We start from the raw sequence: 27,724 nt of genomic DNA on the forward strand, positions 1-27,724 counted from the left end.
CCCCTTGAGGCTACTCACTCTGGTCACAGCGGGGGCCCTGCCAGCCCACGTTACAGACACAGCTGCCATCCCCCTGCAGCCCCTCCTGGCACAGCCCGTGGGCACAGTCACAGACTGGGAGCGGGACAGGAAGGACAAGGTTTGCCCAGAGCCTCCAGCCTGCCCCGGCGGGGCTGTCCCCACACCCGCTGTCCTCGGCCACCCCCACTCAGGGCTCACCTCCGGCACAGGTAGGCCCATAGCGGCCGAGCTCGCACATCTCACAGGCCGTTCCATGGAAACCCTCGTGGCAGCGGCACTCCCCACTGCCCAGGAGCCGGTCCTGGCACTGCCCGTGGCCCGAGCACACACCCCCCTGACCCCCCGGGCATGGCTCACACAGTGTGCCGAAGAAGCCGGGGCAGCAGTCGGGCACCTGTGGGGAGGCGGTGGAGGAAGGCCCGGCAAGGGCCAGATGTAGGGAGGAGGGAGATGAGGCGGAGGGGATTCGGAGGGCGGGAGGCGTGGGGGACAGGCCACAGAGCCAGAGAATGGAGCGAGCAGGAGCCAGGGAAACCGGGGGCTACCTTCTACAATCCACCCCGCCCGCCGCCCCCCTGCCTCATGGCAGGGTGAGGAAACAGAGCCTCAGGCTGGGGGACTGCCCCTGGGGCCTACCTGATGGAGTCCAGGCTGAGCCCCTTCTCCTTCTCCCCTCCCCGGGGGGGGCCAGGGGGACAGAGACTGGCTCCACTGACCTCAGACCTGTTCCTCTGGGCCCTTGCTCTGCCTGCCTCACCCTAGTGAGGCACCCCAGCCCTGCCTCCGCTCTTGAAATCTAGTCCAGGTTCCTACCCTGGGCCTGCACTCCCACCCACCCCCCTTGCCTTTTTTTTTTTTTTTTTAAATTCATGAGAGACACAGAGAGAGAGGCAGAGACACAGGCAGAGGGAGAAGCAGGCTCCATGCAGGGAACCCGACATGGGACTCGGGACTCGATCCCGGGTCTCCAGGATCACGCCCTGGGCTGAAGGCAGCGCTAAACCGCTGAGCCACCCAGGCTGCCCCACCACCTCCCCCTTTCTGATCAGACTCAGGGGTGGGGGTGCTGCAAGGCAAACCTGGATCTTCTTGGCACATGTATAAGAGCAGCCCCGGGAGAAGGAGTAGCCGGATCTGTAAATACAGCTCTTCTTGGGGGTGTTCTGGAAAAGGGGACAGACCAGAGGGCTCAGTCTGCAGCTTGTGCAGGAGCAGGGCGAAGAACGGGGAAACAGGCAGATGACAGGTGGGTGTGACAGGTGAGCAGGACAGCAGGCCAGGGAGGGATGGAGACAGGCCAGCCTGGGCCCCCGGCCTTCTAGCAGGGAGATGGGGTGGCCCTGGGGGCTGAGACACCTGCAGAGCAGAGAGCCAGTGCTGAGCCCTCATCCTCACCTCCAACTGGAAGCCCTGACTGCAGCGGAATCTCCGGGAGCAGTTTACACATTTCTCCTGGGGTGGGAGGAGGGCAGAGCGTCAGGTGCTCTTGGGGTGGGGCCCCCAAGCCCTCCTTCCTTCCACTACCACCCTGTCCAGGGCCCCCCTGCCAGCCAGGCCAGCTAGCACCTCCCAGCTCTGAACAGCCCCCTTCCCCCGCCCAGCTCTTCCCTCGGGGCCTCAGCCTCTTACCCGCAGGGACTCGGCGTGGCTGTGCAGGCAGCGGCTTGAGCCCACAGTCAGGACCCCCGACAGGCCAAACAGTGAGCGCCCAGGGGCCTCCAGCATGGGGCCTTCTAGCAGCACGTGGTTCACCTCGGGCTGAGGGGTGCAGGGGGAGGCTGAGTCCACCCCCCAACATTATACCTTCACCTTGGGGCTGCAGGCTGGTGGGGAGGGGTTCGGGAGGGGTCTCCCAGGATGAGTGGTCTCTGGAGCAGAGGCTGCAGGCTCCCAGCCCCCCACCCCTGCAAACCTGGCCACTATGGTTGTAGAAGACGAGCCAGTGGGCAGGGCCCAGGAGCGAGTTGCGGTGTCCCCCCTTCTGCAGGGCTTCGTGGGAGAGTGCCTCCCCCAGGATCACGTGGTGTCGCACGGTATCTGCATCCTGGCAGGGGGGTGGGACCGAGAAGCTCAGGGGCTCCACTACCGAGTGCCCAGGACAGAACATTCCACCCGCCGCGTCCCTTTGCCGTGGGAGGGGGGCTCACTGAGGTTTGCACCCTCCCCGCCTCCAGCGGCCCGTCACCGTGGCCTCACCAGGCTGCTGCTGTTGCCCTTGGCCTCCAGAGAGCGGTTTGTGGGCACGAAGATGGTGTAGGCCGTGGCGGCCTCAATCTGGGACACAAGCTTGTGGTGCTAAAGGGCAAGGGGCCAGGGTCACCGATGGGCACCGTCACCCTGGGACCCGTCCCCTGAGTCAGCCCCCTCCCTCCAGGCCTCCCTCCCTCCCTTTCTCCCCTGTCCTGACCTGCAGCAGCTCCCGGAAGAGGCGGAAGGCAGGCACCAGGTCCAGCTGCTGCAGCAGCCCCTGGCCTTGCGGCACGCTCCCCCGCAGAGGCAGCAAGACCTGCCGCGGAGCACAGAGCCGGTGAGCACGCCAGCGCCCCGCGGCCTAGGCGGCGCCCCGCACACACCCCTCCGGCCATACCTGGCTGAGGACGTGTAGGACACCGTTGGTGGCGAGGAGATCGGCCACATCCACGCTGGCGTTCTGCACCCAGACCCTCTGGAAAGCAGCAAGCAGAGCTCAGCCACGGGCAGGCACAGGCGGACACTTAGGAGGTAGAGCACCAACAGAGACTCTGCTGGGCACGTGGGCGTCTCCTGGTGGCCCCCAGCCTGGCCCAGACACCTTCAGAACCTACCACGGCCGCACACACCCACACCAGGGCCCTTGCACAAAAGGGGCAGGTGTATACATGCACACACAGATAAAGACTTGACTGCTGGCCCAAAGACACTGGTCTGAGTACACCCTCTGCTGGCCCTGGGCAAGTCCAGGGGATCTCAGTTTCATCCCCGGGGGCCCTGGTCTGGGGAGCTAGTGGTCACTCAAGTGCCCTCCTGGGCCCTGCACCGTCCTCTCTTCTGCCCAGAATTCACCACGTACCCCACTGATGTTGTGAATCTCCCAGCGTGTGGTCGGGCTCAGGGTGGCCACATCCTGCCCACCCAGCTGGGCCAGCTCTTCCTCAGAGAAGGCACCCTGAAGGAAATGGGCCCTGTGGGGCGTGGAACCGGGTGAGTGTAACCAGCAGAGCCTTGGGCCTGGGCTCCGCCCCAAGAGGTGGACACAAGCCAGGAGGAGAACCTCGGGGAGAGACAGGGTCTCGCACAGAAGTCTCTTTCCCCCCACCCGCCCCAGGTCCCTGCCCTGGCTGCCCACCTGACCAGTTGTGGCAGTGCCCTTGGCTGCAGCCAGAAGGCCTGGTCCTCGGGGCTCAGCCTACGGATGGCAGACTCAGAGGGCACCAGGGCTGTGACTCGGCTGCCAGTAGGGAGAGTGAGGCCAGCACTCTGTGCGCATGGTGACAGGGGGACAGGAGGAGTGTTGGAGGCAGCCACCTGAGATGCCTTGTTCCCAGCCTCTGGGCTTGCCCCCACCTCCAGCTCTTGGAGATATTATGTGACACCTCTGCATCCAGAGGCCTCCTGGATTTGAGCCCCAACCCCAGTATTGTGCCCTGAATACCTTGATCCACTGGTAGAAGACGGAGAAGTGGGCATTTGCCTCCAGCTCCTAAGGGGAGGGAAAGAGCGGAGGTCATCAGTCTAGGGACAGACCCAAGCCCCTTCCTCACCAGGACCCTGAGTACTGTCCCTCCCACCCGAGGTGCATGAGAGGATGCCCCCTCCAAGTGTTGGGACCCACTCACCCGGAAGATGTCTCCATAGCAGCTGAAGCCATCACCCCCATAGCCAGAGGGGCATGTGCAGACCCGCTGACCTCCCCCCACTGGCCGGCAGGTGGCCTGGGGTGGGGGCGGGGCAAAGAGACAGGGTCCCCCATTCAGTACCCGGAAGGCAAGCTGGACTGCGCCCAGCCTACTTCTTACCCCCATCACCCAGCCTCCTGCCGTCTGCCTGTCCTGCCACCCGGCCCCACGGTCTGTCTCTCCAGCCAGCCAGCCAGCCTCCTTTGGTAAGCTTGGCCCTGCTCTCTGAGATCACTGAGCATTTGACGTGAATTACCCCACTTCATCATGACAGATGGGCTGGGAAAGCACAGGGCAGAGGCCCGAACTGAGAGCAGGAGGGGCTAGCTGGGAGGCCTTTGGGAACACATGGGCGAGGCGCAGTGGGGTCAGAGCAGAGGGAGCATGGAGTGGGGCAGGGCTGGGGGCAGGGCTGGGGGCAGGGGGCAAGGGGCAGGGCAGGGGCTGGGGCCTTAACTACGAGAGGAAGCTCTGTCCTATGGGTGAAGGGGCAACATGGTCTGGATTTGGGGCTTAGAAAGATTCCGATCCTGGCCATAGGGACACCCAGAGAGCCTCCCCCGGGGCCCCCCTCAGCCCCTCACCAGGTCGTGGCAGCCACCGTTGCCTGCCCGGCAGGGGTCAATAGGACTGCACACGTAGCCATCTCCTGCGAACCCCAGCTTGCAGGTGCACCGGCTCTGGAGAGTTTGGGAGCAGAGGGCCTCAGCTCACCAGGGGTCCCCACCCTCTCCTCCTCCACTCCCCCACTCTCTGTGAGTCTTGCGCCCTGGGGAGGCTTGTTCAGACCCGGGGAGCTTCTCCCAGCCCAATCCTTAGAGAACCCCGCTCCAGACCAGGAACCGGAGGCCCTAAGGGGAACCTGGCTCTCGAGAAGAGGCCAGAGAAGCGATGGCGTTGGCAGGGAAGCATCTGTGGGGACTTGGTACCCCTCTGCTCTCAGACCTGAGAGAGGCCAGCAGTGGGAGGTGAGCGGGCAGGTGTCTGTGGGACTGGCCCCAGGGATGGCAGCACAGACCCACCTCTGACCTTGCCACCCTGCTCTGAGCCTTCCCGCTAAGTGCCATGTCCAGGACTTGTCCCCACTGCAGCTGAGTGACTGGTGACACTCCCCAGACCTCAGTCACCTTTGTCAGCAAGGGGGGGTGGCATCTCAACCTGCTTGTCCTGGTCCTTGGTTCCGCAACTAGAACAGCATAGCTCCTCGTGGAGCTGGGAGCGCGAGCCCTCATGGCCAGCCGGGCTCACCACAGAGGCCCTGCAGGCAGGCAGTCCCAGCCATCGCGGGGCAGGTGCCTGCACACCTGACCCTGAGCCAGCCAGGCCTGGCCTCTCCACTGGCATATTAGATACTCGAGTGCTGCCCAGTCCGTGGGGTCGTGGGCCTGATGTGCCTCACACGAAAAGCTCCAGATGCGGAGCACCTGGGTGGCTCAGTGGTTGAGCATCTGCCTTTGGCTCAGGTTATGATCCTGGTTCTGGGATCCCGGGATCAAGTCCCGCATCGACCTCCCTGCGTGGAGCCTGCTTCTCCCTCTGCCTGTGCCTCTGCCTCTCTCTGTGTGTCTCTCATGAATAAATAAAACCTTAAAAAAAACAAAAACGAAGAAAACCCCTCCAGATGCTGAGACTCTGTGGCTGAAGTCTGAGGCTGCAAACTCCACAACTGCTTGTCCAGCAGTCCAGAGAGTTCGAGGTGTCACTCCCCCCGTCACCCAGGGCAGGGGTCTTCATCTGCTTTGCTCAGCATCCCATTCTTAAGCCTAAAACAGGGACTAGCACTCCCGGTTCCAGGTGGGAACCCAACGAGTGAATGAAAGAATCAGTGGTCAGAGACAGTGGCCCTGGGGAGGTAGAGCGGAGGCCCCGTGGACCCGCTTCCAAGGGTGAGAGTCCTCAACCCTGAGGGATGGAGCCCCAGCCTTCTGACTGGGGAAAAGCAGCCTTGGCCTAGAGCTGGCATGTGGCTTCCCCTAAAGCCATCCTGGCCTTTGTGCTGTCCCCAGCACACTTGGGCTGCTCCTAGACTGAATGACACTACCTCTTAGTCCTGGGTTCTCACTTGTGCCTGAGTTTGAGACCCTGAGTGAGAGTTCTTGGAGTGGGTGTTCCTGAAACTGGCTGGGGTGGGGTGAGAGTCCCCTGGAACAAAGCCCCCACCACCCCCACCGCTGCTGCCTCAGGCCCACCGTGCCTCACCTGCCCGGGGCCCACATAGCTGCAGAGGGCGTCGGCGTGACAGCCGCCTCTTGCATCCAGCTCGCACTCGTCAATGGCCACACAGACGCGGCCATCCCCGCTCCAGCCCTTGTGGCACGTGCAGTGGTGGGTGCCCAGGGCCCCGGGGACACACTCGGCCTGTGAGAGCCACAGTCAAGTGACCCAGGGCAGTGGGCTGAGGGAAAGGGAGCCCCCCTCCCCCCCTGGGTCAGGAGTTCAGGAGTTCAGGGAGGGGACAGTGAGACTGACATTTTCTGAGCAGCCACCACGGCCTGGGCGGGAGCAGGGGTTGCTGGGCGTGCAGGAGAAGCCGTCGCCCTCAAAGCCATCAAGACAGACACACCTGGGGCAGGTGAACGAAGGGCCTCCAGTGAGCCTCTGGAAGAGGCCAGAGGCTGGATGAACCGACAAGCCCTGCCACGGACAAGGCAGAGAGGAAATGCGAGCGCTCACCTGGCGACGCCCCCCTGGCTAACGCAGCGGGCGTGTGGGTGGCAGTTCTGGGCCTGTTCCGAGGACCCACAGTTTCCCATGGACTCATTACAGAAGCGGCCGCTGAAGCCTGGGGCACATGTGCCGTGCTGGCACACACCCCCGCTGCCTGGACGGTTGTCACAGAGACCGTGGACACAGCCACAGTCTGCAGGGAGGAGACAGGAATGGGTAAAGTGAGGCAGGGCAGGGCTGGCTGAGAGCCAGGATGCAGCTGAGGGGATGCTGAGAATGCAGAACATGGTAGCCAGCCCGGACGTGACTTCACAAAGCCAGAGGCCACCCCAGGCCCAATGGGCAGGCAGGGGAAATGCAAGGGGGCCATTCGATGTTTCCAGCCACCCCTGTCTAGCTGCCCTGCCCCTAAACCATCAGAAGGTTCTTCTATATATCCGACCTAAATCCTGCATGCTTTAGATTAACCACAGCTCTCATCCTGGCATGGGTGAAGGAGACATCTATTTTTGTTCTCAAAGTCTCCTCCCCTCCCTCTGGCCTTCACCCTTCCTCCTGGGGCTCTAGTCTCCTTGGGAGTCCCCAGCCCTGCTTCCAAGCAGACCCTTTTTTTCCCTGGCGGGCAGCATGGGCCAGGACAACCCACCTTCCTGGCACCGGTCTCCGTGCTTGTTTGGATTGGAGCAGATGTGGCAGGCGATGCCCTTGTAGTCTGGGAAGCAGAGGCAGGCCCCATTGCCCTGGACCCCATCACTGCACTGGAGGTGGTGGGGAGCAGGACCGGTCATGGGGTAAGAACTGTCCTCATCCCCTCCCCGCACACCTTCACCCTCCACGGGCCAGCTCCTGCTCCCCCTGAAAGACCTCACCCTGGAAGAGACCTCCAAATCACTGGCTTCCCAAAAGACACCCAGCCCTGGAAGCTTCCTGGGTGACTTCTGCTCAACCTAGAAATCCACAACTCCTGTGCTGATCCCTGGCTCTGCTAGCCCTGATATTACAAAGTGGCAAAAACAGAACACACAAGAAAACCACCGACAAATAACCTTTAGGAAAATAGGTGCCCAAATTCACCTACTTAATCATTTCTTAATAAAACACAAAAAACAATCTGATCCGGCTTCCACTGCTTGGACGTAGGAAACCGGAGGCCAGAGAGGCAGGCTCGGCTCAGACACACTGGGAGTCCTCGGCTGACTCACACGCCTCCCCTTGGGGCAGGGGGACTCACGTTGCCTTTGCCATAGCAGGGGTTGGAGAAGCCCCCGGGACACTGGGCACAGTCGGGCCCAAAAAATCCTTTGCAGCAGCCAGGTTTCTGTAAGAGACAAAGCAAGGGTGCATCTCGGCCTTGCCACCCCCACTGCCCAGGCCGCTGCTGCTCCCACGCCCCACCTGAGAGCCAGGTGAAGCCCCTCAGGGGTGCAACACAGCTGCCCCAGGAAGGCAGCCTGCCCTGCCCCAGAGGGGAGGCCCCGGGCCACCACGCAATGACCACTCATGCCCGCGCTCACCAGGATGGTCTGGTTACAGTAGCTAGCACAGCCTTTCTTCAGGACGTTGAGCCCAGTAGGGTCGTGGGTGTAGACACACTCCTTGGGGAAGATGTCCTGGGGCGGGCCGTGCAAAGCCACTCAGCAGGTGTGGGTCCTGAGTGGCCCCCTTTGCTAGACAGCCCTGGTCCGGGGACACCTCAGTGTTCTGGATCCCACACCCCTACCCTTAGTGGGCCCGGGAGGGGCTGTGCCTCTGAGCCCAGCCGAGTCTCACAGCCCCTCCTCCCCACCTTGATCCAGGGCAGAAGACTCACTGGGCAGCCGCGAGGGCTGCGCCGAGGGCCACTCACCAGCTTTATGCTGTTGGGGGGGCACGTGCTAGTGTTCAGGGCTTGGCAGTCCACACAGGAGCCCTGGGCGGGGGGGGGGGGTGGGCAGAGTTAGTCATGGTTCATTTAGTCAGCAGACCCTAGGAAAGCAGCAGGAGCCAAGCCCTCAGGTACGAGAGAGTCGGTGACAGGAGGGCCAGGGCAGAAGGAAGCCAAGGGCAAAGGCCCTGCCGTGGGGAAGAGCTTAGTGTGGAGTGTGAGAATCGTAGCAGAAGGCGGGGCCAGAGGCCCAGAAGAGGCTGGAGTCATCTGGAAGGAATGATCAACAGGACCACTGAGGCCTGGCAGTTGGCGGAGGGCAGGTGGGTGCGTGGGGTCTCGCCCAGGCCCTAGCCCCAGGGCCGCTCGCTGGCAGCCTGCCCGCCCACTGGAGGACAACAGGCAGCGCGCTGGGCCCCCCGGAAAGCTGGCACCATGTGGCGTGTGCTCACCGCCACCATCTCGTGCTTCTCCTCACTGCAGTGCTTAGGCAGGATGGGCAGGATGGTCGGGGGCAGCAAGATGCCTTCCAGCATGTGGATCACGCCATTGGCAGCCAGCACATCCACTCTCCGTAGCGGAACCCCGTCGGGTCCCAGCAGGATGCGCCCCTGCGGCAGAGTCCGGTGTACAACCCACAACCCGGCCAGCCTTGGGCGACACCCGGGCCCGCTGCCACCTGTACCCCCACAGCCTGGCCTGTGCGCCATCTCCGCTTCCCTCTCCCTGGCAATGCCTCCTGCTCTAGCAGAACTGCTCCAGCCTCTGGGCCCTGAGCCACGTGGAGTGCCACCCTCCACACGCTCGTGCCCACCCTCCAGGTCTTTGAAGCCCTCCCAGGCTGTGGGGCCCCAGGAGAGGGATCTGATCCTGCCTCCCCCGTGGCGCCACCAGGGCCTGCCGTCCACGGGGCTTGGAGCACAAAGCCAGGTCTGAAAGAGGCTACACAACTGGCCAGTCGTCGCCAGCCCCTCCGTTGGTCCATTCATTCCAGATTTTGTTTGTGGAGCTCACCTCCTCGGAGATATTCACAGCCAGGACCTGGTTTGCCATGGTGAGGACCCGACCCTTGGAGATGAGCTTCTCGATGGTCAGCTGGGTATAGGAGAGGGTGGGGTTGGGCCAGGCACTAGCCACGGCATAGGGCCCCCCACAGGCCTGCCCAGGTGACTCACAGCCACCACTGTGGTGCCCAGACTCTCCTGCACTAGGAGAGTCCAAATGGATGGAGAGAGGAGGGAGGGACACTGGGACCTCCAGGCAAACTTCCAAAAGCCCAGCAGCAGGTATGGGCCGGTCGCCCTTCCAGAGAAGAGCCTCTCACCTGGCCATGGCTGTAGATGTGGTACTTCACCAGCTCCTGCAGCTTGGACAGACCCTGGCCGGGGAGAGAGGGTTGGCAGGGGAGGGTGGAGGTCCTGGTGCCCCATCTCCCCCACCCCTCCCAGCCCCCTGAGCTTACTGCTGTGAAGAGGTAAATCAGGCGGCCGTCACGCAACTTGTCCACGGCCTCGTTGCTTGGGGCGAAGACTGTGAAGGGCCCGGGCCCATCCAGGATGGAGGGCAGGCCGCAGTTCTGTGGCAGTGGGAAGGAGGCTCAGGGAGGCTCTGTGGCCGGCCTCCACCTCTGAGCCCTGCTGGGGCCCTGCCACCCTTGGCCTGCAGGGAACGCCCGTGAGGAGTAAGTGGGAGACAGAAGCAATGGGTCCACGCTACCACAGAACCCCAGGATGGTGACAAATAGGTCTTAGGGTGGGGACATGTGCAAGGGCCCCATGCTACTGGAGAGCCCCAGATCACGGTGGGGCATTGAGGGGTCTCAGCCCAAAAGATCAGAGGGACCTTTCCCCCAAACTCACCTCCAGGATGGTTTCAAAGCGGCTGAAGGCCTCCATAGAGGCAAGGATCTGGCCAATGGTTCTCTGTAGCAAGGAACGAGCATGAGAGCCCCAGAGAAGAGGGGGTGGCCGGTTCAGCCCCAGAAGGGAGGAGGGTCTGTTCCAGCCTGGCCTGGAACTGGCCTGGCCCACTGTTGGCACCCTGTGTGGGTCAGAGGTCACCCAGTGGCCCCAGGTAGGGAGAGGGGAGGACGCTGGCTTACTTTGGGGTCCTCAGGGAGCTCTGGTGGGGGCTGCCACTGCAGGGCGGTGACCAAGTGGAAGACGCCATTGGCTGCTGGGTAGTTGGCCTTATGGATGGTGAATGTCTGCTTGGGGTGCTCTTTATACTTGTAGGTGTATTTCTGCTGAGATGCAAGGCGTCTGGCTCACATGCACCACATGCCAGCCTCCTGTTCCGAGGCTCCGTTCCACATCCGCCCCTCTGCCCGGGCAGTGTGGCCCCAACAGGACTCTTCGGGTCCCCGGGCTGAGGCAGCCCTCCTTACCATGAAGCGGTTGTAAGTGACCGTGATCTCCTGGCCCGCCAGCGTCCACCACCTGCGTGTCTGCTGGCTCCCTGGCTCCTCCAGCACATGCTGCCCTGCGATGATGTGCTGTTTGCAGAGTTGTCGGGCAAAGGATACCTGTGGGCACAAAGGGACCAGGATGCTGAGTAGACCCGGGGTGGCCGCGGGTCATTGTGCCACCCCTGCCCCAGCAACAGAGGGGACGGGAGGCCTCCCAGGCCCCAGCTCCCCAGAGTCTGGACTGAGGATCCTCTCAGGGCCCTAAAGCCTGGGGCAGGGTCTGGGGAGGTGGCAAGGGCTGGCGGCAAGCTCCTCGAGGAGTCGGGGCTTACGTTCATGGTCCTGGAGGAGGTGGACGAGAGCCACGGCACCAGCACGGTGAATGGGCCTGACGTGCTGAGGATCTCGCGGCAGCCCTGGTCTGGGGGCCAGGAGAGGGTGGATCAGGACAGATCTGGGAAACCTTCGGGCATCAGTCCTAGGATGTGGAGATTTGGGTGGAGGGCACTGGGCTGAGGCTGGGTCTAGGGTAGATGGGGATCAGGGAGGGGGTGCCCACTCACACGGCCAGTCATGTACCCCACCCAGCCCAGTCTGCTCCCACAGTTCTTGGGCACAGGAATAGGGCATCTCTACAGGGGTCTGCCCCTCCCTCCCTGCCAGGACTGGAGTGTGAGGGACAAGGTCACAGGCAGGTGGTGGGGGTCACACACCCAGCATGGCCAGGGAGACTTTCAGCCGCAGGAGCACCAGGCCCAGCTGGCCGGCCTTCTGTATCTCATGTAGCAGGTGTCCATAGCAGGCACGCCCGTCCCCTACCTCGCCCTCCTTGCACACACAGCTAGGGACAGGGTAGAACTGGTCAGGGCCGGGGGTGCGGCCAGTCCCCACCTCCTGGCCCTTGCCCACCTGTTCACATAGGGTGCTTGAGCTGAGGCTGTATACACGCCCCTGCCCAGCCCGCCCTCTCTGCCCTGCCCCCCAGTGCCCACCCTGAAGCCCTCGTGCCCACCTGGTCTTCCCATCGGGGGTCAGCTGGCAGGTGGCTGACCGGTCACAGGAGTCAGGGAAGCAGTAGGCGAAGCAGCCCGCAGAGGCATTGTGGTTGATGCTGACCAAGCCTGGCTTACACAAGCAGGAGACCTGGGACCCCAGGCAGGAGAAGGAAGTGACATCACGACCATGAGAACCACCAGCACCCCTCGTACCCATAAAGCTATGCTCAGCCACCACACCACCCGCTGAGAAGAAGACTGCCGTCCTTTGCCCATTTTTTAATAAATGGGGCAACTGAGGCTCCCAGGAGGCCCATGATTTCCCAGGGTCCAGTAGCTAGTGTGGGTGGGTGGACCATGGGACAGGCCTGACCCAGGGCCCCGGCTCACCTTGCCCGGTCTCTGGTACAGACACAAGGTGGAGTTGCGGGGGCAGCCACCGTAGTTGATGGTGCATGGGTCCTGGGGCAGACACACCATTCCATCACCGTAGTAGTTCTTGGGGCAGCGACACTGTGCCTGCCCTGTGGGGCTCACCGAGCACTGGGCCAATGGGGAGCAGGGTGATGGCCAGCAGGGGTTAGGGGCTGCCAGAGCAGAGAGAGAGAACCCAAGTGAGCTGGGCACCCAGGAGCCCAAAGATGAGGTGAGCAGGCTGATGGAGACTCTGGGACAGGCCTTCCCTCAGGGACACATTGTACCTGCTGTCAACAGCCAGACTGTGCCCCTGCTCGGGCCTCTGGCCTCCAGGCCACAGACTCACCTTGGCACTCTCTGCCCTGCTGGGTGTGGCCAGGCAGGCAGCTGCAGGCGGGGGCCTCTGCGGAGCACTGGGAGTTCTGGGGACAGTTCAGGGCTTGGCAGACCGGCAGCTCTGAGTGGAGAGGAGGGTATTGTGGGGGCTCAGGGCTCCAGGTTGGGAGGAGCAAAGGTGCGAAGATGCTCTGCCCAATTTGCTGTGTAACTCCGGCCAGAGCCTCGCCCTCTCTGGGCCTTTGGGCAGTGGAGCTCTCAGATGACACTCCCTCCCCTGACCAGCTGTGTGCCTCTCCTACTCCGAAAGATAATTAGGCTGTGGGCAGAGGGCCCCTGAGGCTCAGGCCCCATCCCCCACCTACTGGCCTCTCTTCCTCTGGCCACTGAGGACCTACCACCCCAGCAGCCCTGCCCACCTTGGTCACAGCGGGGTCCAGTGTATCCAGCAAAGCACAGGCAGCTTCCGTCCCCAAGTGGTCCACGGCTGCACACGCCGTGCACACAGCTGCACACTGGGCAGGACATACAGGGACGCATAGGGACATTGAGTCTGCATTTCTGCATTTCTAGAACTCAGCTCCCGTGGGGGTGACGGGAGCCAAGGGAGGCACCTTGCATCGCCTGGGGGCTCAGAGGGCTCTGGAGAAGCACAGGGCTGGAGGTCTGAGGAAGCAGAGCCCGTGTCCCGGGAGGGGAAGTGTGAGGCTGAGTGGCTGGAAGGGAGGCTGTGGGGGGCTGCCCCATGGACTAGGTCTCCTGGGGCCCCCACATGGGCAGTGGCCCTGCTCCCTTGCCCTGTCAGCACTCACCTGACTGGCAGTTGGGCCCAAACCACTTGGGGTCTTGGCACTCCTGGCAGGCCGAGCCACTGAAGTTTTGCTGGCGGAGATTTGCACCAGGTCAGTGCGCGCCCCTCTACTGCCCCCCACGCCAGCCCCTCCAGGCCCTTACCTGGCAGACGCAGGTCCCGTTGCCATCTATGCCGTCCAGGCAGGTCCCGTGGCCATTACACGGGGTCTCAGCACCCCCCGGGCACTCTGTGGACCCCCCAGAACTCAGCTGTGCCCCGAAGAACTCCCGCTTCGCCCCTGCCCCCAGCAGCTCCCGGCAGCCAGGCCCTCCCCGGGGCAGCCAGGCCCTCCCCGGGGCAGCCGGAGCCGGGCAGCAGAGCTGTGCTGGCTGCCACTAAGGACCCGGTTCCTGAGAAAGCTGAGGGAGATGCGGGCAGATGCTGCAGAGAGGGAGCCTGGGCCGGGGTATGGGGAGCAAGGCTGGGGCCCCCACCCCGTACCATAGCACTGGGACCCCCAGTAGCCGGGGCAGCAGGCCTTCTCTACCACATCCTTCCAGCACTCCAGGCTGCAGCCTCTCATGGACACCAAAGAGTCTCCCAGCTGCACCTCATAGCTGGCGACAAAGGTGGGCAGGGTGACAGGAGGGCCTCCCGCTCTGCAGCCCCCCACCCAGCCTCCCCATGCGGTCCCAGTGCTCTGCATCTACCTCCGCTCTCTCTCCTTGCTCCAGAGCTGAGCACAGGGCCCAGCTCACGGTACGTGCTCAGTAAATACCACTTGCCCCCACTCCCCCTTCTTCTTTCCTCCCTAGCTCTGCCCCCAGCCCGAGTGGCCAACAGCCGCCTGGGTAAGTGAGCCCCTGCCCTCACCGCCCAGGCCTGCCAGGCTCCCCCTTGCACACACCGCCCGCCCTCCCCCCCACCCCCCCCAGGACACTCCTGGAAGCGGGCAGGGACGCAGGCAGGGACCCGCACCTGCAGTCCCGCAGTATCTTCTCCGGTAACTCCCGAAGCCAGCCTGTGGGGCACATCCGCCTCTTGATAGCGGGACACACGGTGCAGGGGAGGTGAGTGACAAACTTAGTCTTCACGTCGCAGCGCCTGGATCGCACCTGGGCCACAGAGGGGGGGTTAGAGTGAGGAGTCTGGCCCCTGCCCCGGTCCTGACTCTGTCCTGATTGAACCAAGGCCCAGCACCTCTCTCCAGGTCTTGCTTTCCTGCCTGTTTCCTCAGCAGTGAGGACAAGGAGGGCCCTGAGAGACAGGCGAACCTGCCTGTCACAGGTTGTCACTGCCACAGTGTGTTCCTATGTCCACAGCCATGTACTTTTTTTTTTTTTTTAAGATTTCATCTATCTATTAGAGTGAGAGCACAAGCAGGGGGAGCATCAGGCAGAGGGAGGGGGAGAGGGAGAAGCAGACTTCCTGCTGGGCAGGGAGCCAGACAGGGGGCTCCATCCCAGGACCCCAGGATCATGACCTGAGCTGAATAGATGCTTAACCAAATGAGCCACCCGGGCGCCCCAAGAGCCATGTACTTCTGCCCAGGGCCGCAAACACATGCCTAGGAGCCTCAGAGTCTATACCTCCTGACACGAAGAGAGCCCAGCATTTTGTTCTGCCTTAGCCCATTCAGATGTAGAAACTGAACCCCAGACCCAAAACCACCGAAGTAAGGACTGGGTATGTCAGGGACCAGAAGTGGACTCTCACCCTAGTGTCCCTTATCCCCTCCCCCTGAAAAATAAACATTAAATACCACAGCAGAGGCTGCTTGGGGGAGCATAGTGACTCCTTTCCCAGACACAGGCGGATCACACCACAGGGCTGGCCTCTGGTCATTGCTCTGTCCTGAGCATGTCCCCACCTTGCTGGCGAAGGATCCTCCCACAGGCCCGAGGCCGCTCCGCTGACCCCAGCGCGGGGACAGCAGAGACCCAGCAGCCAGCCCCACACCTAAGAGGCAGGCCAGGTCAGCGGGTGTGTGCAAGGGGACCCGCGTGCCGTCCTGCGCCCGACCCCAGGCCCCCCCACCAGCCCGGACCCGGGGGGCCGGGGCCCATCGTCGGGCGGGCAGTGCTAGCGGCGAGGGAGCAGAGAAGACCCAGGCGGCTTCCCGGGGAGGTGACCATTGGACTGGGGCTGAAAGATGCCCAAGAGCTGGCAAAAGCCAAGTGGGAGGAGCAGATGGCCACGCGTGCCGAGGCAGAGAGCAGACCAGGAGAGGTGCCCGGCCAGGCCGGCAGGTGAGGCAGCAGGTTTGTTTTAAACGGGCCTCTGGCTGCTGCGGGAGAGCAGTAGCGGTGGGGGGGTGGGGGGGAGGCCGTCCCCCAAGGGTGCCGGGTGCCAAGAACCCCAGGCCTGTGGTCCCAGTGCCTGGCCTGCCACAGCCCCTGCAAGTCCACTGTCCCTGGAGCTGCCTTCATGGCAACAAGGAACGTTCCCAAGGACGGCAGCCCTGTGCCCTGGAGGAAGGGAAGCCCGAGTCGAGTCTCGGTCGTAAGTGGGAGAAGGGGCCGGAGGGGGTGCGTGCGGATGGAGAAGAGGTTGCGGGGGCCTGGGGCATGGGCTAGAGAAGCTAAGATGTTCTCATCTGAAAAATGCTAAACACACTGCGGTTCAAAGGGCGTGCGGCCAGGACATGGCTTTCCTAGAACACATCAGACTCGAGGCCTCTCGGAGCAAGAGGAAAGGAGAAGGTGGCCTGGCACGTTCTGGTGAGCACGAGGCCCGGGGGCCTGGCTCTGCTGCTGAGATTTGGCCCTTCCTGCTCCTGCCTCTGCGGTCTGCAAAGAGGGAAGTTGCCGAGAGCGCCTCAGGCCCAGCCGTGCGGCTGAGTGCTGTGGTCTCGTTCCCCACCCCGGGGCTCCGTCTCTGCTGAGCCAGGGAATGTCTAGGAAGTTGGGTAACTTCAGGGCTGGGCAGCTGCTGGCTCAGGGCAATGGCACCCCTGAGGCCACCTGGCCAGGCAGGCCCGGCAGCCAGGGTGGCCACTGCCGGCTCGGGGACCGGCTTTCAGAGGAACGGCCAGGCCTGGCTAAGGGAGTAGGAGAGAGAGGGACGGATGGAGGGAGAGAGAGAGAGTGGGAAGGTGAGCCCAGGAGGGGGCAGGAGCCTCCTGTCCCGACAGGGACGCGCTCACTTCTGAGACTCTCACATTGGGAAATGTGTGTGACATGGTGAAGGGTGGATAAGCCAGCAGCCAAATCTGACTTCTCACGGGGGAGCACACTGGGGGTGGACCCTGGGCCCCTCTAGAAGGAGCACCGGCCTCCTGGGCATCCCAGCCTCCCCCGCAGTCTCGCCGCTGGTCCCTCTGGGTCACAGCCCAGTGCTGAATCAGATTCCCTTCTTCCTAGGGGCATCTCGGGGCTGCCCCAATCCAGAATTGATTTTGCAGCGTCTGCTTCCCACAGAGACACAGGCGCTGCTGGGGAAGTTTGAGACATGAGGGATTGAGCCTGTTGTGAGGAGGTGGGATAAATCCCCCCAAGCTGGCACCCAGAACCCAGACTCCCTCAGAGGGATGGGCTCCCCCTCCCCTATCTGCTTCCCCTGCCTGGGTCACTGCCTTCTCCCTCCACAGCCCAGCTTGAGACCACAGGCTCCACCGGCACCTGCACAGAGGAGGCACCCAGTAAAAGTCTTTTGAATGGACAGGGGTTGTCCCCCACCCTCCTCCTCCAGGAAGCCTTCCTTAACTTACTGCCTGAACCTGCCTGTGTTTGCACCCTGCTTCTGCTGCTCCCTAGCTGTGTGACCCTGAGGTCATCCCGACCCCTTGGAGCCTCAGTTTCCTAGCATTTAGAGAGGTCCTTATGCTACAGGGGGGTGCTGGGAGGGTTTGGGTGGCTGAGTGAAGTTGCAAGAGAAGGCTGGCACTGCCTCGTCCCTGTCCACGGGCACCCCTGGGCCATCTGCCTGGCCCCAGCTGGCAGAGCCTCAGCCCTAGAATATGGGCTGAGAGGCGGTCAGAGCACAGGTCTCTGACGAGGAAAAGGTGGCGGACCTTTGAAATTCCTTCCATTGCTCTTACAGGGATGGAGTAAGAATCCACTTGCAAAGCCTAGCACAGCCTAGAACCCTGGGCCCTTCGACCACCACGGTCACCCTCGCAGCTTCCCACCTGCCCATCCCCAACCTAGACCTGGCACTGCCGGGCAGTGGGGTCCCAGCAGGAGCTTCCTCTCTGTACTTCAGCCCATCTACTAGTGATAGGTGGGCAGTAGCAGCTGCCCCAAGTGTCAGGTGAACTTGGCCTCACAGGGCAGGGACACTCAGCCACAGGCAGGCTCTGGCCAGGCAACTCTCTCCATACTCGAGGGGGAGCGGGGAGGCTCTTCCAGAAGCTCCAGTGGGGATGGTGTCCCCACTCCGGGGCCTGCTTAGGCCTGCAGATCGGCAGCTGGGAGGTGGCTGGCACACATGGGTCTGACAGCCACACAATGGGACCCTTTTTCTGGGGAATCACAGGCAGTGGTCGGGAGCCCGGCTCCAGTGTTGGACTATTTTGTCTCCATCATCCTTGGGCTTTAGCTTCCTCAGGTGGAGAACAGGACCCACTGCCCAGGGGTCGTGAAGATTCCAGGGGAAAATGCCTCCGTGTGCCCAGGGTGTGCAGCTCTCGGGTTTGAGGGTGTTATTGTTAGCTGCTGTTTACCCAGAGACTGGGGGGGAGTAGACTTCATTCCACCCCTGGGGCCGGACACAGGCACACACACATGTGTGTTCCACGTGAGTCTGTTGGTTTGCTAGCCCCTCCAGGGTTGGGGGGTGATCCTATCTCCAGTCCGCAGGTCAGGGTCACAGAGAGACCGGGCCTCAGTCTGGGCAGGGAGAGCGGGAGGATGGGCCTGCCTCTGTCCCCCTCGACCTCAGGCTGGGGAGCCCTGGGATGCCGGCGCACACTCCATGGCTGGCAGGCTGAGCACGGTGGGAGGAGGGCAAGCCAACACACCCCTGCCGGCCCAGGCAGCTAGACACGCACCTCAGCCTGCGGACGTGGGCACCACAGCCCAGCCCTCTGGTCCTGCTCGGAGGACAGACAAGGAGCGGCTGCCCTCTGTGCCCCCAGACCTGTGCCCGATCTGTGTCCACTCCCTCCCTGCTCCCACCAGTGGCCAGCAGGGCCTGGATACCGCGTCCCCCTGCAACTGGCTCACACTCACCTTCTGCCCCCTGGTGAAGTGGGAGCCTGCGAGGCAGAAAGCCAGGAGGCAGAGCAGAAGGAGGCCCCGGGGCCCTGCCATGGCTGGTGGCGGCTGGCAGGCGCGCCGTCCAGGACAGTCAGGGCAGCCAGTGTGGGGAATGAGCTCTAGAAGGCAGGCACAGGGCGCGCGGGCGGGCCGGGGCGGGCAGTCGCTTTAAAAGCAGTCCGGAGGCCCCGCCAGCGCACCCCCACAGGAACCCGCCAGGATTTCCTCCTGCTATCAGCAGGCTGCAGGCGGAAGGGAAGGTGCTGGCCGCTGACCCCTGCGTGGTCGGCTGGGCCCTGCTCGGGGCTTCCTGGCCCGAGGCCCTCCTCCGGGCATCGCTGCCCCCAGGCCCACCATCAGCCGCAAGCCTGGGGCCTCGCAGGGGGTGGGGGGCAAACTCCAGTTCAAACCACTGCCCAGCCCTTGCCTGCGAGCCCGGCCTGTATCATTCGGAGGCTGTGGGGGTGGGGGACCCTGGCAGGTGGGGGAGGGCAGCCCCCAATCAGGTCTGCCTGCCTCCAGACCTTTCCATTGCCGAGAGCAGCCGTGGGCGTCAACAGGACATCAGATGAACCTTGGCTCACCCGACCCCTGTAGCCCCTTCTCTCCGCGAGGGCCTTGCTGGCTTCCCACCGCACCCCACACCGCTCCGTGCCAGACTAGCCTGACCTCCCCTGCTCTGGCCGCGCCTCTCCACTCCCCTGACCTGTTGCTTTGCCCCCAAACCCTCTCACAGGGACTTACCCTGGGGTCAGCCTCAGGTCAGGGGTCACCAGCTGTTATCACCTCCCAGCACCAGCTACCAGCTGATGCTGTTTATTTTGTTCACTCTGTTCCCTGCTGGAACGTCAGCTATGGGAGGGCAGGGGTGGCGTCGGGCTGCTGCACCCAGCAGGTGCTCCGGGCGGGTTTGCGGGGTGCACGAAGGGAGGCGGGTTTCCTTTACCTCTCAGTCACCAGTGGCAGACGAGGCTCACGGGCACTCAGGAACTTGCCTAGGGCCTCTCGCTAGTCGGTGCATAGCTCCCTCCTCAATAGGTGAGGGCTGCTGCCTGTGGAGGCCCCGCGTGCACACAGCGGTCCCGTCCTCAGGGACCCGGGCAGGGGGCAGCTGCCTTGTTGGCCCACGGGGCCGGGTAGTGGACCCTGCCTCCGGTCACCACCATCCCCGCAGACACACAACAGATGGAGAGCAGCAGGCGGCCATTGGTAAAGGTCTTCCATAGAAGCCTGGTAGGGCGGAGCTTGTTGCCCCTCTTCCTCTTCCTCAGCAGCCTTTCTCGCCCCGCTGGCTCGAGGGGCCGTTGAGCTGGTCTCTGAAAGCTGGTCTCTCACCCACTCTCACCTCCGCTCGGTGGCTCCCTGTCCCCTTGGCGGCCTTCCTGAGGGTGATGGGTCTCCAGGCCCCACTGCTGGCACCGAGGGAGAATGGGAGCAGTGGGCTGGGAGCGGGGCTGGCCACCCTCCAGTCACCTCTTCTGCAGTGCTGCCTGGCCCAAACAGCCCCAGGGCCTTGGGGACCTGACCCTCCTGATTGGGCCAGGATGGCAGAGACAAGTGGGCTTCGGGCTCCCCCCCCCCACGCTCTGGGGGTCAAAATGAAATGAGGAAGGGTGGAACACAGGGCTGGCTCCCAAAGAAATCCCAGGTCCTAGTTTGGCAGGGTTCCCTGAGGCAGCCCTCATGTCTCTGAGAACACAAACACGCTATCCACCACCCAGGGACACCCCCCCCACAGTGAGTCCTCTTGGTGAGATGCCCCAAGACCCCACCCTACACAACCCCACTCAGAACAGCCTGCAGCTTCAGCTGGGGCTGGGCCAGGGTGTGACATTCCAGAAATGCAAGAGGCAGAAAGCCAGTGAGCCAGTGTGCTGCACGTGCCCTGAGGCTTGGGGTTGAGTCCCAGCCCAGCACGGCCCTGTCAAAGGGTCCCCTCACACCTCCCCTGTGCCAGCACTCCAGTGCCACCCCACCAGCACCACCTGGCAGAGCCACTCCTCTGCCCTCCGTGCCCTCCTCCCTCCTTTCTTTCCCCACCTTGCCCCCAGGAGTGCACCTTCCCACTTCCCCAGGGTACTCTCTCCCTCACCCCAACCTTGCCCTGGGCTGGTGCCCTGCTGAGACCCAATAATCCTTGAACTAAAAGACCCAGACTGTGTCAAACTCTGCTTTATTGGAATAGAGGAAACAGGCAACAGGAATCACACTCGGTGCTGGCAGCTCTAGGTCCCCTGCCACCACCCCTTTCAGCCCCAAGACCTGGGGACTCCTGCCCCCAAGGGGCTCTCCCACTTGGCTGGGCCAGGAGAGGTCTCCACTTTGGAAAACTGCACGAGGCGGAGCTTCTGATGTGCATTTTGCTACCAGTTTCACGATTAGCAGCGAACGCCCACAATGACAGCACATGACTGGACAAGACACTTCAGGGAAGGACACACAGAAGAGTAAATCAGACCCACAGTGCCACGTGTTAATAACAGTCCCACAACAGAAGACACGACACTGGTGTGCTGGCCACACGGCACCAGGGGCAGGCAACCGACCCGTGGGAGGCTGATGGCCACAGAAGTCCTGGAGGTGGCTGGCACTTTCACTCCCAGTACTGGAAAGAAGTCACTGAACACATATGTTCACATTCTCCACAAGGACGGTCCAATGAAGGTAGCCAAAGAGGGGGGAGAATCACTTTAAAAAGAACAGAGAAAGCCTGCTTCCTGTCCCGAGAGGACACAGGGCCAGACACTGCGGGTGGCAAGGGCCCACTGCGGTCTGGGCTAGCCAGTGAGCTCGACAGGCAGCTCGCGGCCGCACAGGGCCTCCCACTGGCGAGCCAACAGCGAGATGAGCTTCTCACGGCTCTCGGCACTGGGAATAAACACCTGCCACTGGACCTCACGGCCCTGGCCGGCTCTGGCAGGGCCGCCTGGCACCTCCCCAAAGTGGTCCAGGGTGACGCTGCCCATGAGGTCATGGCCCTGCACATCGTCAAAGACGAGGGTAAGGGCCTGTGGGTAGGTCTGGTAGCCCATGAGCACGCGGTCCAGGTCACGGACGCGGCGGCCGTCGTCCAGCCGGTACCGGTCTCTCTGCGGTGGCTCTTTGGCAAAGTCGGGCAGCGGGTAGTGGACAAAGTCCTCATCCAGGAGGAAGATGTCAGCGCTGGTGAGTAGGAGTGTCTTGGGGCGCAGCATGCCCCTGCAGCGCCCCGGGGGCGGGGTGCCCACCTGGAAGGCCTGCACATACAGCAGGATGCTGAGGGACGGCGCCTTCTCTGGGTCAGCCATCTTCTGGGCCACAGTGAATGTCAGGTCCCCGATCTCCTCCTCACTGGGGTAGGTGAACTTAACGCGGCTCGAGTGGATCAGCTCATAGTTTTCCAGCTTCCCTGCAGAGAGGGACGCCCACCAGGGTTGTAGCCCAGCCCAGCCTGGCCGGCACTGGGGCCCAGAGAATCAGTGACCCTGAGCCACCCGCGATGGCAGGCTAAGGGGCTGGCCAAGGCAGGAGAGCACTCCAGGACCCTGTGCTCGGGCAGAGACCCATGTGACAGCAGCTCAGAGCAGACACTTGAGGTGCATCTGCTGGGTGGCTGAGGGTTTGCTGGGATTAAAGGCTCTGCCATGGAAAAGCACACGCAAAACCCAAGCTGGTTAAGCAGGAAAGAGAAACAATAAGAAATGCAGAAGGGGTTCTGGGGCCTGCTGTGGCCCCTGGGATCGGGAAGGAGGGGGGCCCACTACAACAGCCCAGGTGGTCTGTCTGCAGCCTGAGCCAGGTGGGGGGTACCTGTGGTCTTGTTCCCAAACTCAGAGTAGAAGTCCTTGTCGACAGGCTCAGGTGAGGGTGTGCGCTCTAGTGAGGAGAGCACAGCCATGAGGTGCTGGAGGAAGCAGTGTGTCAGGTAGCTGTCCCGTGTTAAGCAGGTGACCACCTGCACTGGGGAGGAGCCTGGGGGAGAAGGGAGCTGGTCACAGTGGTAGGCCGCCTCTCCCCCACCCCATCCCTGGGCCCTGGAGACCAGAGCCGGGCCCAGGAGGACCCACGTGGGAAAGCATCACGGGACCTGGGGAGATAGCTATTTCTCGGGCCGGAAGGGCTGTGACATTTTTCTGGAAGGGGATGCAGAGGCATTAGGGAAAAAGCTTAGCTTTCTCTCTTCAGGAAGTGTGAGTCAGAAACATCCTGCCCGTGAGCCCTGGGCCCACTCTCCCTGCCCGCCGGGCACTTGGCCGCCTCTGTCCTGCCTTGCATCGAGCCCTGGGGGGTGGGGGGTTCTGCACCCTCAGCAGTTCCTGAAGCTGCTTCCTCCCGTGCCGGTGATCAGGCTTGTGAGCAGAGATAACTCAGCCTGTGATAACGCACCCACATACGGACGGTGGGAGCCCACTGGTGACACCGGCCTTCACCCAAAATAGGACAAAGCACAGCAGCCACTCACCCGTCAGCCGGAAATACTGGTCGAAAAGCCCAACATTGACAGCCTGCAAGTCGCTGAGCTTTAAAACAAAGCACTGGGAGATGTGGAAGGGACTGTTGTTGTAGTCAGTGTTCTTCTGATGCCAGAAATCTACAGTGGAAAGACAGGAACCATGTGTGGTGCTGGCTCTGCCAGGAGAGCACGAGGGTCCCAGGTACGCAGCTCTGTCCAGCAGGGAAGGGGCCCCTTGGCCAGCCTGGCCTCCTGAGGCCTGGCAAGGAGCCGCCCCCACCTCCATGCACATGAGGCCTCACTGGCAATGCATTCTAGGGGCATTGATTGCCAGGCTCAGCGCAGGACTGAGGGCCCCTGACAGGCCGCTGGCTAAGGTCTCCCACTGGAGTCCCACTGAACAGAGGCTGCCAACCCCTCCTCGTTAGAACCAGTGCCTGGGCCCCTAGCCAGGTCCTGACTCATGTGCTGGCCTTAGGTCTCTCATGAGAGCTCCAGGAGAGAGTGTGGCTATCAGCCCCCTTCCTCAGACAAGGAAGGCTCGGTACAGCACAGCCAAATCCTGCTGCCTAAGGCCACAGAGCTGGCTCTAGGACAGAGCCTGGCCTGTCTCCTCGGGAACATGCTCTGAGCTCTCGGGTGCCAGCGGGCCCTGGTGCCTACCCTGCAGCGGCTCTGAGAAGTAGCGGCGGAGGCCATCATGCAGCACGAAGTACACAGCCTTGGTCGAGAGCAGCACGCAGGCGGTCACCTCCAGCCCCGGGGTCTGATAGAACACCACTGAGGACCACATGAGGTGCCTCAGCTCCTCGTTTTCAACCTGGACACAGAAGGGCTAGGTCTGGGCCCGGAGCCAAGCAGTGCCAGAGGCACACAACTCTCTTCTGGGCTGTGCCTGCCTGAGAACAGAGCCCTGGACAGGGTACACCCTCCCTCCCATCAGCCCCACTGCCCTGATGACTTGCACATCCCTGACATGCCCATAGTCGTTGCTGAGGAGACACAGGACCCTCACTGCATCTGCTCAATTTATGAACTTGGAAGCAGAGAAGAACCGAAGGGTGAGAGATGGGTGTGGGGCAGGGTGTGTCTGGGGCCCAAGGCTAGGAGTGGCCATAGTGTGAGGGCGTGACAGGATCTCCCTCCCCTGACTGTGCTACCTTTCTCCATATGAGTGCTAGTGAGCGAGCCCAGCTCTAGTGCCACTACCTCGGCAATGCTGCTGTGAAAGAGCTCGATGATGGTGCTCCCCCGTAGGCTGGCGATGTGACGGAGTGATGGGCAGGCAGGCAGGTGTGAGGGGATCTGATTCTCCTCCGACGTGGAGCGGATCAGGTGCTCACTTGGGTAATGAGCAGGGGCCTCCGCTTGCACCAGAGGCTCGGCTGGGGCTGGGGCTGAGGTGTCTGCTGGGGTCTCCTCTGAGGCCAAGGCCATTGTTGGGGCCAAATCTGGAAGCAGGCCCTCCACTGGGCCTGAGGCCTTTGCTGGGCCCACAGCCTCTTCCAGGGCCGGGGCTGGGACCTCCATTGAGGCCAGAGCCAGGGCTGGTGCTTCTGCTGGCACTGGGACTGGAGCTGGAGCCTCTGCTGGCACTGGGACTGGAGCTGGAACTTCTGCTGGGGCTGGAGCCTCTGCTGTGGCTGGGGCTAGAGCCTCTGCTGGCATTGGAGCTGGAGCCTCTACTAGGACCTCCTGAGGATGCTGGTCATTGCTACATATCCCAATCCCCCAAGAAATATTGTGTTAGCAGAGGGACCCCAAGTGGAGAGTCACATCACATACAACCTCAGAGGGTGATGAAACACATGTACCAACTGCCAAGTCTGGGGTCCTCTGGAGATTTCATCATCTCAAGGTTCCCTACAGGCAGACAGAACAAAGGGAAAGTGCCAGGCCCTCCCTCTTAGAAGATGATGGGCAGTCAGAGGAAAGACAGGCAGTGTGGTACCCCAGGGTTGGCACAAAGATGTGCCTGCTGGGATAAAGAAGGGTGTCCGTTTTCTGCATGCAGTCCCCATTGTGGGCAAGTTCTAGCCAGGCTTGGGGACAGCAAGGAAATGGAGGCAAGGTGTCACCCCTTGAGGCCTCAGCACAGAGGGGTGGGGTGCCTTGGGCAGAAGCTGCTCTCCAGCACCTCGAGACCTGATGGCATCTCTATGGAGGGCATGGGACTTGAGCTGGGCCCAAGAAAGGGACCTGATTCATCCAGGGAGAGTTTGGGAGCCCCCTGGAAACACCAGTTTCGGGAGCTGAGATCAGAGCAGAAGGCTTGAGACACTGGGGTGAGGACAGTGTCTCCACTGGTTCCAAGGACAGAAGAGAAAGTAAGGCTGTATCTCAGAGGACAGGAGGACCAACAGATGAAGGAGCACCCTCCAGGGCATGAGGCCCCTCTGGAGTCTTGGGTGGGGGTGAGCTGAGGATAATATGGGCATGGCTGCTCATAGGCCTCCCTCTAGCCTCAGCTCCAGATGGCCCCGAGGGAAACCCAGGGAGGGAGCCAAGGGGAAGCCAGGCAGAGGGAGGAAGAACAGGACAAGACTACCACTACTTCCTTCTCTGTCTCCCCTGCTGCAAGAAGGAAAGGAGCTTTGAACCAGAGAACTGCCCAGCTCAAACTCAGACCTCAGACCTTGCTACTCTCTGCCAACAAGTGATTCTGGAAGGCACTCATAGAATTACATGCAAAGAGAAAGCCCCTTAATGACCCAGTTTTTCCTGAAAAGGGGTACATGGCTCACCACCAGAGTAAGGCTTGTCATAGGGTGTCACAGGGAGCCAAGGGCAATGCTGACGCTGGTCAGAAGGAGCAGAGGAGCCAGGCCCACCCTGGCTCACACATGCCCCCCCCCATCCCCCTGCCAAGAGCTTGCACTGTCTCACCTGGCCCTGTCCTCGGGAGGTTGGCCTTCCACGAGGGGGCTCTGGGACCGGGCCCCAGTCGCAGGGGTCTTGGCAATGACTACAGTCTTCAGGTCCTGCAATGAGGCCCGTAGCTGGTTGTAGATACGCAGGAAGTGGAACTTCTCATGGGGCAGCACAAAGATGGCAGTGACAAAGCGGTAGCCCACGAGCAGCTCCAGCACGTGGCCGTCCGCGAAGGCGCCCCGTGGCTGGGTACAGCTGCGTGTGGGGTCCAGCAGCACCGTGGACAGCGGCACTCGGCTGAGCTTGAAGCTGTTGCGGTTGCGGCAGTTGTGGGTGCCACGGTTGGGCATGGGATTGAAGTCGGCCTTGATGACATTGAGGTGCTGGGGTGTGAGCAGCAGCCAGTAGGGGATAGCGGCGGACTTGACGGCCTCAGAGGGCGCACAGCAGGAGCGCCGCACGGCCGAGCAGAGGGTGCAGCTGGCCCACTCAATGTTGCCCGAGTAGTCCCCGGCGGCAGTCTGCACCATGCGCTTGTCGCTGTAGACCAGGTAGACGGGGAAGCAACCCTGGCTGCGCTCCTGGCAGCCACCCGCCACCTTGTAGAAGGTGAGCAGTTGGCGGAGGAACTCCTGTAGGCTGGTGTGGCTACCGTAGAGCACAGGGCTGCACAGCATGGCCATGTGCTGCGGCGCAAAGCACGAGCGCAGGTCGGCATGGAACTCGTGCAGGTTGGCGGCGTCGGCGATGATGAACAGTGTGTTCTCGCTGTGCCGCACCTTCAGCACCAGGCACAGTTCCGGCATGAGGAAGCCGAACTCGGTGAGGTCACCGTGGGGGAAGCAGAAGACGAAGCGTAGGGACGAGAGGATGTGCTGGCTGCTGCCCCTTGATTCTTGGTGCGGGATCTCGAAGACAGCGATGCCGAAGTCAGTGAGCACGAGGCAGGCGGCGAACTGGCGGATGCTGCCCTGCACGTGGATCAGGAAGCACCAGAGCACCTTCAGGATGCGGATGTGCTCCAGCAGGAAGTCCTCATCTGCACCCAGGGCCCACTCCAAGGCCAGGCGCTCCTCCTCGCCTTCCTCCTCCTCCTCCTCCTCCTCCTCCTCCTCTTCCTCCCCCCGGCCACCCTCCTCCTCTTCCTCTACATCAGGGGGCCCCATTTCAAAGTAGCGGTTCTCAGCGGCATCCTCCTCATCATCGTCGTCATCCTCGCCCTGCTCGCCCTGACCCTCCTCCCGCTGGTTGGCAGCCTCTATCCAGGCGGGCAGCTGCCGCTCAATGGCCTGCCGGATGAGTGTGCTCAGGCGCTGGATGAAGTCCTGGTTGGTGGCTGTGTAGCCAATACAGGTGAAGGGCAGGAAGATGATCTGGCCAGATCCGGGCACCACCTGGACCTCCGGCTCTGCATGCTCCGGGCTGTGTGAGGAGAGGCCAGGTCAATGGCATTCTGGGCTGGACTATCCCTACTGCCCACAGGCAAAGCCTGCCGCTGCACCCTGGCCTCGACAGAACAACACGAGGGTCTCCCAAGCCTTCGAAACAGCTCAGCCCATGTCCTTGATAAGTGCCCAAGTGGGGAGCCAAGACACTGGAGGGCTGGGACTGCTGGGACTGCCGGCTCAGTGCAAGTCTACATTCCCAGGGCTCAGGCCACAGGCATTCAGCACTGTTGTACCCACACCACACGGGCTCTCCCAACAAAAGCACCACAAGACTTCTCAGTCACTCAGAGGCTGGCTTTAACTCCCAAGGGAATGAGAGCTCAAGGGCATGAAGTCACTTGTTGACAATGGTTCCCTTCAGGAGCACCCAGTGGCCTCTGGGATGGGAGTCAGGGGGTCA

The 27,724-nt window shown here is 62.4% G+C and overlaps 2 protein-coding genes across 5 annotated transcripts in view; both read right to left on the reverse strand.

Moving 5' to 3' along the window:
• STAB1 (stabilin 1) overlaps positions 1 to 18,725 on the reverse strand; it is a 26,734-nt gene extending 8,009 nt beyond the window's left edge. For 2 of the 3 annotated variants that reach the window (XM_055343177.1, XM_055343175.1), the window contains exons 1-39: positions 18,547 to 18,725; positions 14,354 to 14,490; positions 13,877 to 13,992; positions 13,537 to 13,622; positions 13,395 to 13,464; positions 13,002 to 13,097; positions 12,593 to 12,703; positions 12,220 to 12,416; positions 11,847 to 11,977; positions 11,548 to 11,675; positions 11,167 to 11,255; positions 10,814 to 10,951; positions 10,529 to 10,672; positions 10,287 to 10,349; positions 9,890 to 10,003; positions 9,752 to 9,805; positions 9,442 to 9,522; positions 8,880 to 9,038; positions 8,410 to 8,472; positions 8,078 to 8,173; positions 7,795 to 7,881; positions 7,210 to 7,321; positions 6,570 to 6,756; positions 6,366 to 6,459; positions 6,096 to 6,254; positions 4,481 to 4,576; positions 3,837 to 3,932; positions 3,653 to 3,700; positions 3,347 to 3,477; positions 3,071 to 3,182; positions 2,609 to 2,686; positions 2,429 to 2,527; positions 2,218 to 2,316; positions 1,934 to 2,065; positions 1,651 to 1,779; positions 1,417 to 1,473; positions 1,101 to 1,184; positions 220 to 415; positions 19 to 114 (exon numbers count right to left, since the gene is read on the reverse strand). In XM_055343177.1, coding sequence (XP_055199152.1) covers positions 19 to 114; positions 220 to 415; positions 1,101 to 1,184; positions 1,417 to 1,473; positions 1,651 to 1,779; positions 1,934 to 2,065; positions 2,218 to 2,316; positions 2,429 to 2,527; positions 2,609 to 2,686; positions 3,071 to 3,182; positions 3,347 to 3,477; positions 3,653 to 3,700; positions 3,837 to 3,932; positions 4,481 to 4,576; positions 6,096 to 6,254; positions 6,366 to 6,459; positions 6,570 to 6,756; positions 7,210 to 7,321; positions 7,795 to 7,881; positions 8,078 to 8,173; positions 8,410 to 8,472; positions 8,880 to 9,038; positions 9,442 to 9,522; positions 9,752 to 9,805; positions 9,890 to 10,003; positions 10,287 to 10,349; positions 10,529 to 10,672; positions 10,814 to 10,951; positions 11,167 to 11,255; positions 11,548 to 11,675; positions 11,847 to 11,977; positions 12,220 to 12,416; positions 12,593 to 12,703; positions 13,002 to 13,097; positions 13,395 to 13,464; positions 13,537 to 13,622; positions 13,877 to 13,992; positions 14,354 to 14,490; positions 18,547 to 18,627 — 4,246 coding nt within the window. In that variant the 5' untranslated portion in view covers positions 18,628 to 18,725. The remainder of the gene's footprint in view (positions 1 to 18; positions 115 to 219; positions 416 to 1,100; positions 1,185 to 1,416; positions 1,474 to 1,650; positions 1,780 to 1,933; positions 2,066 to 2,217; positions 2,317 to 2,428; positions 2,528 to 2,608; positions 2,687 to 3,070; positions 3,183 to 3,346; positions 3,478 to 3,652; positions 3,701 to 3,836; positions 3,933 to 4,480; positions 4,577 to 6,095; positions 6,255 to 6,365; positions 6,460 to 6,569; positions 6,757 to 7,209; positions 7,322 to 7,794; positions 7,882 to 8,077; positions 8,174 to 8,409; positions 8,473 to 8,879; positions 9,039 to 9,441; positions 9,523 to 9,751; positions 9,806 to 9,889; positions 10,004 to 10,286; positions 10,350 to 10,528; positions 10,673 to 10,813; positions 10,952 to 11,166; positions 11,256 to 11,547; positions 11,676 to 11,846; positions 11,978 to 12,219; positions 12,417 to 12,592; positions 12,704 to 13,001; positions 13,098 to 13,394; positions 13,465 to 13,536; positions 13,623 to 13,876; positions 13,993 to 14,353; positions 14,491 to 18,546) is intronic. The other variant, XM_055343176.1, reaches the window with a different exon arrangement.
• Positions 18,726 to 20,729: 2,004 nt separating this feature from the next.
• The window catches only part of NISCH (nischarin), a 32,008-nt gene continuing 25,013 nt past the window's right edge, over positions 20,730 to 27,724 (reverse strand). For both annotated transcript variants that reach the window (XM_055342875.1, XM_055342877.1), the window contains 6 exons: positions 25,892 to 27,298; positions 24,215 to 24,719; positions 23,669 to 23,825; positions 23,015 to 23,143; positions 22,363 to 22,524; positions 20,730 to 21,961 (listed from right to left, as the gene is read on the reverse strand). In XM_055342875.1, coding sequence (XP_055198850.1) covers positions 21,351 to 21,961; positions 22,363 to 22,524; positions 23,015 to 23,143; positions 23,669 to 23,825; positions 24,215 to 24,719; positions 25,892 to 27,298 — 2,971 coding nt within the window. In that variant the 3' untranslated portion in view covers positions 20,730 to 21,350. The remainder of the gene's footprint in view (positions 21,962 to 22,362; positions 22,525 to 23,014; positions 23,144 to 23,668; positions 23,826 to 24,214; positions 24,720 to 25,891; positions 27,299 to 27,724) is intronic.

The sequence above is a fragment of the Nyctereutes procyonoides genome, unplaced genomic scaffold, assembly GCF_905146905.1.
Source record: "Nyctereutes procyonoides isolate TBG_1078 unplaced genomic scaffold, NYPRO_anot_genome, whole genome shotgun sequence".
In the NCBI taxonomy this organism is placed as follows: Eukaryota; Metazoa; Chordata; class Mammalia; order Carnivora; family Canidae; genus Nyctereutes; species Nyctereutes procyonoides.